Consider the following 12,660-nt stretch of genomic DNA (forward strand, 5'->3'; position numbering starts at 1 on the left):
ATGTTGAAAAAGTTATGTCAAAGCTTACTACGAGTTTTGACGAGCAATCGGGCCAATAGGCCTAAAGCGGTGTTTTGTTAGAGGGGATACCCACCAGTGATATGTTGATCCAGACCTCCAACGATAGGGCTGTGTTACACTCATGGGTTAGTTTGGTTGTTCAGCAGTTCATAGGTGTGCAATACTCAGATTTTTTTTGTATGTTATTATAGACTGTGGTGGAAACAGGAAGTATACAAATGTATAAATCAGGCAGTAAGTTCAAAAATAAAAAAGAAGAAATACATAGAAGCAATGTAATATTTTTTTTTTTTTTACATTTCTTATATAAAAATAAAATCTCTGCCGGTGATGGAAGAGTCTAAAGGCTACTTATTTACATTTAGCAGCAATGTTAAAATCAGCCACACTTTGTTATACAGTGCTACATTCAAAGATGTACTCTCTTCTTCAGCCTACTCTAACTCTTCTAGTTCTTTTTCATAGCTCCTTGTTGCTCTGTGTGTAAACCTGGGTGTACTTGTCTGTGTGTGAAGGAAGGGGGGAAATGTTGAAGAAATGAGGGCCAAAATAGACAAGACTTAGTGCACTGTGTAAACATGGGCACTTTGGACCTGATCAAATTAGGAGTTTTTATATGCATATAATTTATTTAATTTATTTCTTTGGTCACCGTCATCATATTTCACACCACACAAAACTAGAAAAAATCGACACATCTGGCACGTACATGACACCATTATATAATATGTATTTTTCAAACCAGACATTTTATGACTTAATATTAAGTAAAATGTAGCCACATATATTACATCAACAAAGATTCTTCTGCAAACCTTCACTTCACAAGTGTTGTGAAATGTGAATGTGAACCATTTTGATTTCATAAAGTGCATATAGAGTCAAAGCTGTGCCACTCTCACATGGCTTAAAAGCAATAAAAGAGACTTTGGTAAGAAAGCTTTAACATGTGTTGTGTTCAGGCTCACTCACCCATCCAAAATGAAAATCTTTCTCCAATCTATTAAAAGTGAGAAGGCACATACAGAGATTGTGGTGTTTTTGGCTGTCATGGGTAAGGTCATGGCTACAACAAATGACAAGGTTTTAAGCAAATTTTATATAATTTCTGAAAACTTCAAAGATAGTTTGGTACAGTGGGTGAAATAAGTATTGAATAATCACCATTTTTAATCAGTAAATAGTTCTAAAGGGGCTCTACTGACATAAAAATTGCACCAGATGTTAGTAACAACCAAAGTAATCCATACGATGAAACCCCCAAACAAATGCTTTCAGAAATGTGTAACAAAATGGAATGACTGAACTCTGATCTTTTTTTTTTTTTTCTTTTCGTAGAGTTTCTATTGGACTCAAGACTTCTAGCCACTCTAGAAGTTTAATCTTCATTCTCTGAAAGCAACTCAGCATTTACTTGGCTGTATGTTTGGGATCCTTGTCCTCCCTCATTTCATGTTCATCTTCCTTGTAGAGGATGGCAGATTTTTTTTAAATCAAGAATGTCTAGGTATATATTTCCATTCATCCTTTCTTCAGTTGGAAGATGTTTGCCAGTGCCTTATACTGAAAAACAGCCCCACACCATGATGTTCCCACCTCCAAAGTTCACTGTTGTTCTGGGATTTCCGGGGTGACGTGCAATGCCATTTAACCACCAAACACAGTGTATATTATGACATCCAAAGAATTGAATTATGGTCTCATCGGACCGGCCTGTATTCTCCCAGTGTTTCACAGGCTTGTGCAGTAAACTTTAAATGAGCTTCAGCACTGGAGCCTTGGAGACTCAGCGATTGAGTGCATTAGTTATTATTTTTTTGAAACAATTGCACCTGCTAATTCCAGGTCTTACTGAAGCTTTCCACAATTGGTCCTTGGCTCTTAGCCTACTCTTTTGATAATTCATTTCACCCCTCTGTCAGAAATCTTGCTGGGAGCCGGTTTGTGGTGAAATTTTGTTCTTTCCGCTTCTGCAATACACCCCCAACCGTGCTCACAGGAACATTTAGAAATCCCTGTCTAACCAATGCTGTCAGTGGGTTTCACAACTATAAGGCTGCAACAGTTTTGCAAGAGCTCTCTGTTCTTACCGATCATGAGATATTTCTCGTGTGGCACCTTGGTAATGAGACACCTTTTAATAGGCCATCCATTGGGACTGAACCAGATGATGTTAATTTGCACTGACAAGGGGCAGGATTGCTTTCGAGGTACTGATAGATTTCAGATGGTGTGTTGGCTTTCTGTACCTCCATGAACCTCCCTTTCTTCACGTGTTATGTCCTAATTCTACCCTGTGCCATTACGCATGATTACACGTTACTTAATTTAGGGACATATATGGTTTGATGTCTTTGTGTGTGGATTGCACAGGTTGTAACCGGCATCTGTTGACAATTTCATGTCAATTGTAACTTTAGAAATATATTTACTGAGGAAAATTGTGATAGTTTCACTGCTTATTTTACCGTCTTTATATCTGTTAGTTGCGCAGACAAGAAACATGCATCCTTGATTTTCAAACTTTCTGAAGTTGATGTATTCTTTTTTTCATTTAGAAATACTGTCCAAAGCCACTTTTCACTGGTCTTGAAACAGAGATAAAATGTATTTGGGTAGCTGTAATTAAACAAGTAATAATAGGAATTTAGGAATTTAGGATTTACATAGCTCCATACATACAGTATATACAGGACAGTCACAGATGATCATCACTGAGATACATGGGTGTAAATGAAGTAGTGGTAAACTCTGCACAGCTAAGCTTTATCTCTGGTGGGAGTGGAAGTTACATATAACTCTGGTTACCTAATGACCCAAACTGTGGCTGAGCCAGGTCTCACTTACCAATCACAGCACTGAAGCGATTACAAACAGGCAAAGCAAGCAAGTGACCAATTCTGTGTGAAAATAAGGACCTCTTGTGGCAAAGGACGGGACATTCAGCGTACCATTCAACCATAGGCAGGAGGATGTGGTGACATTGCAGCACTCCAGATGACACGGAGGTTGTGTGTTTTCCCTGCATGGGGGCTGGCCTGAACAGTTGGTGGTGCATCCTGCTGTCCACTGCAGCTGGGAACCTACAGTCTTCTTTTTAAGCTGCAAAAGTGTAAGAGAATGAGAAAGGGAGAAATACAATACGCAAGAAAGCCCAATTATTTAAATGAATACACAGATAGTCTCTCTATCTGTGAATACATTGACAGCTTGCATTCATCATCACATAAAGTGTTAGGTTTTCTCATTGAATCCTGTTCATGTCTGTACACTATAAAATTTTTTTTACAGAAATAAATCCAATTCATTAATGTAATTCGATATTGATTTAAATAGAAAGTTTCAAAATCGCACAATATATATTATTTGACAGTTTCATAGTTTTTAGTCAAGTTTCAAATTTTATGTAGCATTTGTATGCATTCATAGTAAAACAATATTTCATAAATATAAATTATGGATGAGCTTGTAAAACATGCAAATGAGGTTCAAGAGTTTAAGTCTGCGTATTTGCTACCAAATTGAGCCTGGATGCAAGCGGGTGAAACGTTTTGATAAATCTTTCTTTGTCAGTATTTCATTTTGCCCGAGGTATATGATGTTGACTGTATTGTCATTCATTTCTACAGTTCTTACCTCACAGTGCAGCTCTGAGGGAGAGCATATTTGGTAGCCTTCTCGTGGCAAGTTCTTGTAGCAATCTACACCGTTACACGTACCATTACGACATTTGTTTGCCTGGGAAAAGCAACACTAAAATGAATGGCGCTAATCACACATGAGTTCTGGCTTCCTTTTGGCAAGCAAGCACTAAATAACAATAATTACACAGTTTGTTATACATTAGTCATTAACCCAACAAATTCATGTGCAGCCTTTTGTCCTTACGTTGTTTGCCGAAGTGGTGGCAGCCGTTGTCAGCACTGGTGTGGTTCTTGTTGTTGGGGTTGGCATTACTTCAGTATTGAAAAGAAAAGTGTTAAAATAATAATAAAAAAAAAGTACAAATGTAAGGCTAATACATGCCTGTAAGCATGCAGTCATGACCAAGATAAGATATTAGATAAAGCGTAATCACTAATAAGGGTAGTAGCAGGATAGCAAACCAAGATTTAAGAATTACGAAGAGAAAAATATTTCAAAGATGGGTCAGCTTACCTGGGGTTATTGTCATCATGGATGTGAAACTGGAATTAAGGCAGCCAGTGGAGTTGCAGCATTGCGTGGTGCAATTGTACTGAACTGAGTTGTTACAGCTATCGCTGCAAAAGGCACTGCAGCTAGCTGTGTAGCTCATGTCCACCTGCTTAAACAGCTGATATAATTCAGAATGAGAATCAGAATTAGTACCCATGTTTTCCACCTGCTTTCCTCTTTTTCTCCATGTTTTTCTGTAGATACCATGAAAAATTAATATCTAAAATAATGACAGTAGAAGTGACAGTCATGTGAAGAGGATTAGTACCCTGCACTTCAAGCAGTTGCTTACTACTCCTCCATAGATTACCAAAACAGCACTCGGCTGTGTGTTCATGACTGTAAATGTAATTTTATTATAACTTGATAAGGGCAATGCATCATGATTTTGTTAGAGGAGTGCAAAGTGTCATTTGGCGCTTTACCTGACAATAACCAGAGGCACATGAAGTGGCATTCTCACTGTCGTACATTCTGGGGCAATCCGAATAGTTGCAAGTAAACGAGGGGCAGTATAACTGTGAGAGGAATGAAGGGTACACAGTGAAGATGAGACAAAAAGGAAGCATGGAAATACAGCTATTGTCTTCCCTTTAATTGTTGCACTTGCCATATCCTTTGAGCGAGGATTTGATGTAGTATTTGTGCTAGACATGTCATCTGTGGCAAAAAGATGGATGTCACCATTAAGGATAAAGAAACTTCAGAGAACGACTATTTATGAAGAAAAAAAAAAAACTGTCAGGTTTACTAAAACACCTTACCAGTGGAATTTATTGACTGGTAGGTGGTCATCATTGAGGTTAAGGAAACAGCTCCTGAGGACACAGATGAAGATGTTTGGATCCCTCCCAAGTTCATCGTTGAAGTGCTGGCCTGGCCTGGGCCTGATGAACCAACTGTCGAGGAACCAGAGGTGGTTGAATTAGTTGCGCTGAATGAATTAGAAGAGAATGTAAGTTGGTGATACAGAAATGGCAGTGGTTGTTGTGCTTGGGGTTGTGTGTGTTGATTTTGCTTGCAAACCTCCAGAGGTGGTGGCAGACATTGAGTCTCCAGAGATGGTGGTGGAGGTGGGCTGGGTGGTGGCGGGCATTGAGCCTTCAGAGGCGGTGGTGGGCATTGAGCCTCCAGAGGCGGTGGCGGGCATTGAGCCTTCAGAGGAGGTGGCGGGCATTGAGCCTTCAGAGGTGGTGGCGGGCATTGAGCCTTCAGAGGCGGTGGCGGGCATTGAGCCTCCAGAGGAGGTGGCGGGCATTGAGCCTTCAGAGGCGGTGGCGGGCATTGAGCCTTCAGAGGAGGTGGAGGGCATTGAGCCTTCAGAGGCGGTGGCGGGCATTGAGCCTTCAGAGGAGGTGGCGGGCATTGAGCCTTCAGAGGCGGTGGCGGGCATTGAGCCTCCAGAGGAGGTGGCGGGCATTGAGCCTTCAGAGGCGGTGGCGGGCATTGAGCCTTCAGAGGAGGTGGCGGGCATTGAGCCTTCAGAGGAGGTGGCGGGCATTGAGCCTTCAGAGGCGGTGGCGGGCATTGAGCCTTCAGAGGCGGTGGTGGGCATTGAGTCTCCAGAGGTGGTGGCGGGCATTGAGCCTTCAGAGGTGGTGGCGGGCATTGAGCCTTCAGAGGAGGTGGCGGGCATTGAGCCTTCAGAGGCCGTGGCGGGCATTGAGCCTTCAGAGGAGGTGGCGGGCATTGAGCCTTCAGAGGAGGTGGCGGGCATTGAGCCTTCAGAGGAGGTGGCGGGCATTGAGCCTTCAGAGGCGGTGGTGGGCATTGAGTCTCCAGAGGTGGTGGCGGGCATTGAGCCTTCAGAGGTGGTGGCGGGCATTGAGCCTCCAGAGGTGGTGGTGGACATTGAGCCTCCAGAGGTGGTGGTGGACATTGAGTCTCCAGAGTCTCCAGAGGTGGTGGCAGGCATTGAGCCTCCAGAGGTGGTGGTGGACATTGAGCCTCCAGAGGTGGTGGTGGACATTGAGCCTCCAGAGGTGGTGGTGGACATTGAGTCTCCAGAGTCTCCAGAGGTGGTGGCAGGCATTGAGCCTCCAGAGGTGGTGGTGGACATTGAGCCTCCAGAGGTGGTGGTGGACATTGAGTCTCCAGAGTCTCCAGAGGTGGTGGCAGGCATTGAGCCTCCAGAGGTGGTGGTGGACATTGAGCCTCCAGAGGTGGTGGTGGACATTGAGCCTCCAGAGGTGGTGGTGGACATTGAGTCTCCAGAGTCTCCAGAGGTGGTGGCAGGCATTGAGCCTCCAGAGGTGGTGGTGGACATTGAGCCTCCAGAGGTGGTGGTGGACATTGAGGCTCCAGAGGTGGTGGTGGACATTGAGTCTCCAGAGTCTCCAGAGGTGGTGGCAGGCATTGAGCCTCCAGAGGTGGTGGCGGACATTGAGTCTCCAGAGGTGGTGGCGGGCATTGAGCCTCCAGAGGTGGTGGTGGACATTGAGCCTCCAGAGGTGGTGGTGGACATTGAGTCTCCAGAGTCTCCAGAGGTGGTGGCAGGCATTGAGCCTCCAGAGGTGGTGGCGGACATTGAGCCTCCAGAGGTGGTGGTGGACATTGAGCCTCCAGAGGTGGTGGTGGACGTTGACCCTCCAGAGGTGGTGGTGGACGTTGAGCCTCCAGAGGTGGTGGTGGACATTGAGCCTCCAGAGGTGGTGGTGGACGTTGACCCTCCAGAGGTGGTGGTGGACATTGAGCCTCCAGAGGTGGTGGTGGACGTTGACCCTCCAGAGGTGGTGGTGGACATTGAGCCTCCAGAGGTGGTGGTGGACATTGAGCCTCCAGAGCTGGTAGAGGGGGATGATTGGGTGGTAGTTCCTGTCCCTCCAGTGGTAGGAGATGGGGTGGGCTGGGTAGTAGTGGCTGTGCTACTGGTGGTTGTCGAAGGGGACTGGTTGGTGGCTGAGGATGTTGAAGGCTGGCTGGTTGTTGTGGTCATCATAGTTGACATTTGGCTGACAGTAGTTGGTGATGCAGACGTGCTAGTGGTGGTGGCGGTTACTGAAGCTCCGGAGGTCACAGTTGTGGATGGCGCAGTTTGTGAGTTTTGGCTAGACACTAATAATGGTGCTCGAAGCAGTCCTATTAGGAGGAGATGCAGGATGCCTGTGAAGCATGTTAGCACACATAGCCGGACAACATCATTATGGCATTTTGTACACTCATGTTCATGGGATGTATTATATCTGTGATGACTGACAGTGGTTTTAAATGAGCAGACACGCTCATACCTGAGTCTTTTAGAAGAGTGGTGAAGGCCATGATCACTTGGGCGGAAAGCTCTTTGTCCAGCCTGTAATTAAATCATCTCTTTGAAAAAGGAAGGGTAAAGCATACTCAAATAACAAATTTGTACCAGCAGAACAAACCAAGCAATGACAAATTTACTTTGTGAGCTGACAAAAGATCTTTATAATGAGTACGAGTGTGTGTACAATTCAAACTGAATTTATGAATGCTCGTAGGTCTCTAAATTCTAGCTGTGTTTGCACCTCTTAGCCTGGCTGGGCAGCTCTTTTGATCTACGGGAGCTAAGTCATCCTGTGGTCTCCTCTTTACAATCTTCTGATTGTCCTGCTGAAACTGATCTCATAATTGTTTGGCTGAGTCGCATTACAAAAAAACGGATAATTGTGAAATTTAAAGGTGGACTTCTACTTTTATCCTCCCACACTTGAACACATAGCCTGTGCTGCCAGAGGCACCTACAAAAAAATATTTTCTACATTTAGCTACAGCATGATGAGCAATTTCTTAGGGGGGGCGGCTGCTTTCAATTATATCACCATTATATCAGTATCTGTGTTTGCAGTAGTTTATCGGTGAACACAATTAAAATGTGTTTGTTCCTTGATCATTCCCCTTGGGATAACTGCCAAGCAGCGCAGCTTGTTTTTTCCTCTCTCCCTTGGACCTCAGCTGGGCTTCCTAGGGGCTCTACACCCTGGAAACTGGCTGACAACACAAGCCATTTTGGCTTCCAAGTCAAAATGTTGAGTTTAATTAGAAAAAAGGAAACTTCACATTTCTCATGGAATTTCAGTTTGATGCATGTAAGATAGACTCTAATCCCCCCCAAAACAAAACCAAACAACCAAAGGCCTGAAATGTCACCAGCTGTAAATATTTAAACATTCCAAGAAAGGTTATATTTTCATAACAGCCTTTTTTTTTTTTTTTTTTTTACTTTAACATAAATGAAAGTTATCTGTATAATTTTATGATGAAAACAGAAAATCTTACAATGTTTTAAACCTATAAACCAAGTCGCAATGAGCAAATGTTTTGGCCATATGACAATTCGAAAAAAAGAGAATTTCAGGCTATCTGGGTCAAAATAGGCCCTGTTTGGTTGAATTTAAAATTCTGCTCATAAAATTCACCAGAAATCAGTGCTGTTTCTATGAAAGTTCACTCACCTGTGGTGTACTCTGGGGTTTTATGTCAGCTGTGGTTGAAGTGAATGAGCTCTATGGTGTTCCCTTTCTCTGTGGCTCTCTGTCCCCTCCCCCTTCGCTTCTTGCTGACAGCTCTTTGGTGGCAACGTAACAAGTGGAAACTTTCACCTGCACAGCTATACTAGTGTGAAAGGAGGAGACTAAACCTCCCGTTGCTGGGTGGCTCTTGAGATTCCCCACAATCCACAAGACAAAGTTGACCAAAAATATCGGTATCTTTACAGCTCTGTCAGATCATACACTCCCAGAAAATCACTCCAATTCCAAATGATTTGGTACTTTTTTTTTTTTTTGCACTGAAGTAACTTTAGAAGGCAGAGATTGGACAAAATTATTGGCACCTTCAAATAAATATTTGGAGGCGAATCCTTTAAAATGGATAAATAAATTGATTTGTCCCTGTAATTAGTTTGTCACACGTCTTCTTGAATTTTGGACTATTCTTCATCAATGAAATGCTCCATATCTGTCAAATTTGAAAGGTGTCTTCTCCCATATGCTGTTTTGAAGAGTCTCAACATGTGTGGGATTCAGGTCTGGATTTAATGCTGGCTGTTTCAGGACTCTCTTGTGCTAAGTCTTTGGGTCTCTGTCCTTCTGGAAGACCCATGACCTCTGATGGAGAGCCATCTTAAAATGTTAAAAAGGTGCCTTATCTCCAGTCCAGCTTCGGAGTGTGGAATAAAGTCTGGATTCTTTTTTCTTCTGCTTTTTTGTGTTGCTTTTATGCAAATAAAGGAAATAATAACATGCACACCAAATTAGAATCAGAATCAGAAATACTTAATCCCCGGGGAAAATTAATGACCCTACAGCTACAAATGACATGAAAATAATATGAAGCAAAATTGTGCCAGATTAACAGGTAAACGATTACTTAAATGACTTTTTCCCATTTTATTGCGTGTAAGTTTGACATTAAACAGGATTAAAGTCCGTTGTGTTGTAGTGTTATGTTGCTTTGATGAAGATTAACTAAAACTGTGCACCCATCAATTAGAGATTTACTAAAATAGCTCAGTGGATTAAGACGTGAATTTTCAGTGGCCTATGGGAGTAATGTATAGGAAACCTCCTGGTTTCTGTTTAACACAATGTGAAATCAGACCTCTGTTCACTGCCAGCCATAAAGCTCCCACAGACTACAATTACCTCTTTGTGGCCTAAAGAACGTAGAATTCTTGGTCCACAACACAAAAGGCCCTTCCCCGATTCAGGGAGCAGAAATTTCTTACTTTTCTCAATGTAGCACCACAAAACACATAAAATATGTCTTTGGGGGATTTCAAAGTGGTTTTACACTGCTAAACAGACGCAGGTGATTTGGCGAGGGGGGACTCAAGAGGGAGGGTAACACCAAATGTGGCTTTGAATTGTATTACTATCATTAATAACCCTAAAGGCATCATAAGAGCTACACTGCAGCTACTGCACATATCCCTAAGTCAACTCCAAACTAGCACTATCAGAGAGCTATTCAGAGCACAAGTCAGCTTTTTTTTTTTTTAGGTGGCTATTCATGCTATTGCACCCCTGGGGTACAAAATATATCAACATTTCTTTTCATTCCATCATGAGTTTTTAATTCATGGGTGTTTTAAAACTTCCAAAAAGCCTCGATAATAGTGAACTATTGCTGTGAGGCGTTTATGGGCCAAATAGGGACACATGCAGGACCAGCAGGGGAAATACTAACATACATGTTCAGAGGACATGAAACTGGAAGTGTGATGTAATCACAAATACAAATTTATATGATCCATATCTGATCTGTATGGGGCTCCCCGTCCAAAACTGTGTGGGTCAAATATATTATTTAAAAGTATGGTAATCCTGCACACGACCAGATATGTAGTAAGTTGTTTATTTTGTACAAATAACTCAAAGTACAACCAGTTTCTCAACTGTGATGAGGCAACAAGATGCGTAACTACGCTGACCATCCTGCCTTTTATCACTCGACAATTTGTTGTTGTTTTTTTTAAACAAAGGCATTGACATGATTGTTTACTGAACCACGATCAACGTTGTGTGGTAGATAGATGGTAGACCAGGCATATGTGGTCATTTTCATTTTCAAAAATAAACTTTACATCATGGCAAAGCTGATAGCAAAATTCTGCAACCCTTCAGTCAAATGAGAGACAGTAAGTAAACTAAAGAACTAAGACCGTTGTTATTAATCATTACTTTTTGGCTGTGCGTTTACTCTGTATGAACAAAGCAGATCACACACACACACACACACACACACAAACACAACTAAACAAAAACTCCCAATGTTCAGAATAAATCTCCTTTTTTCACACAGCAAATCACCATATTATGTAGGATCAAATATCACTTGAATGTCCAGCTTCACGATGAAACCAAACACTCTAGTACTGTAAAATCAGTAGGAAAAAAAAAATGGGGGTGTAAACACGCAGCTACTTTTCATGCTTGGGTTCCTTCGAATGGTTTTGGCTGAACAAACAGCTCCTGAGTGCAGTTTCTGACGAGCACCTTTCAGAGAGAAGTCAAGCACACCAATTTCCTCGTTTCCAAAGTGAAGGAAGTCTGTTTGGCTCACACAATCTTGTGTGCATGGGAGTAAAGCTTCGCTCAGTAAGAGATCCCAAATGTGAGAGACAGCATGACTGTGCAGTGCAACATGATGGAATTTCATGAAATTGATGATATGCTGAACCACATAATTCAGGAGTCATAAGAATGAATGCCTGATTTGCATTCCCTGATAAAATACTGATAGGACAGAGTTCCCATCTGCACCTATTTACATGGACTCAAAATGTAAATGTGATGCAGCTCTGTATATGGTATACGGTGGAAAACCTGAGGAACTTTCAAATAGGGAACACTTATGACAATATTTTTTTTTTCACTTTTTCACTTTTTTTTGTGTACAAAGCATTCAGATATTAACACTAAGTGCTAATATCTGAATGCTTTGTATACAATGACTTTACTCAGCCTCCTTTTCATCTGTTTAATCTAAAATGTTAATGGAAAAATGGAGAACTTCCCCTGGACCTCATACACCCAGCTGTTCCATCACATCTCACAGGTTTTCCATTGGAGTCACATCTGGTGAGAGGGGAGGTCACTAAAGGTTCCTCAAGTCACCGTCTCGTTGGCCAAAGTTCTCTCTTCCTTTTTCTTAAATTTTTTTTTTCTTGTGCGTTTCTGAGCAGAGACTCTGAAGACTGTCATCTCAGGAGATTAGCTGGTTTCAGAGATACTCAACTATGCCAGTTTGAACCCGTCATCACGCTGCTGAAGTCACTGATCCAGCTTCTGATATTTGACGTGAACATTAACTACAAAAATCTTGAAATGTACCCACATGATTTTATGTATTTTATGTATTTCACTCCTGTCATATGATTGTAGCTATTTTTTTTGGCTTGTGATAATTCTTGGTGTCTGAAACTCATAACTAGATGTCTATTTAAAAAAACATTGATTTAAAAAAAGAAAGAAAGAAAGAAAAAAAAAGCATTGTTCAACACTCATTCAGGTCTTACAATTGAATGGGACAAAAGATGAACGCTGACACCAAATCCTTCCTCTTTCAGCAGGTTTACCACTTGTACTACATGTGCTCTCACATTGTTTATAGTTACAGCTCAGTAGACCAAATTAAGCAGCCTGGATGCAACTGGGTTGTGTAGCTGCATTGGTAAGAAGATTAGAAAAGATTTACTCACCCAGTCGTCGTCAGCAGCAATGTTCACACACACTTCAGTGAGGTCAGTGAGCTCTGTGCACCACTTTGGCCTTCCCTTTGGACTTGGACAGAGATCCAATGAACAGAAATGTGAACCATAATTTTCTTATGACCTCATGTTGGATTGTTCCTCCGGATCTACAGATTAAGTTCTGATGAAAGGTCAGTTTCAGTCCGTGCGCTCTCCAGTAGTAGCCTGCGTCCAGGATTTGTTTATGGATGAGATCACAACATAGCAGCATCTATCCTTAGATGGCA

At 42.2% G+C, this 12,660-nt stretch overlaps 1 protein-coding gene across 2 annotated transcripts; it reads right to left on the reverse strand.

The window, feature by feature from the left end:
- Positions 1-675: 675 nt before the first annotated feature.
- Positions 676-12,450, reverse strand: LOC115045043 (mucin-5AC). 2 transcript variants are annotated; one of them, XM_029504513.1, is made up of 10 exons: positions 12,383-12,450; positions 7,446-7,507; positions 5,245-7,320; positions 4,983-5,117; positions 4,829-4,878; positions 4,644-4,736; positions 4,180-4,336; positions 3,910-3,977; positions 3,658-3,759; positions 676-3,123 (listed from the first exon to the last, which is right to left on the reverse strand). In XM_029504513.1, exons 2-10 carry the CDS (start codon positions 7,474-7,476, stop codon positions 2,872-2,874), a joined length of 2,964 nt encoding a protein of 987 aa, XP_029360373.1. In that variant the 5' UTR covers positions 7,477-7,507; positions 12,383-12,450; the 3' UTR covers positions 676-2,871. The 2 variants fall into 2 exon arrangements, with proteins under 2 accessions (XP_029360373.1, XP_029360372.1); XM_029504512.1 differs by lacking the exon at positions 12,383-12,450 and adding an exon at positions 8,634-8,987.
- Between the last annotated feature and the right edge of the window lie 210 nt (positions 12,451-12,660).

This window comes from Echeneis naucrates, chromosome 6 (genome assembly GCF_900963305.1).
Source record: "Echeneis naucrates chromosome 6, fEcheNa1.1, whole genome shotgun sequence".
NCBI lineage: Eukaryota > Metazoa > Chordata > Actinopteri > Carangiformes > Echeneidae > Echeneis > Echeneis naucrates.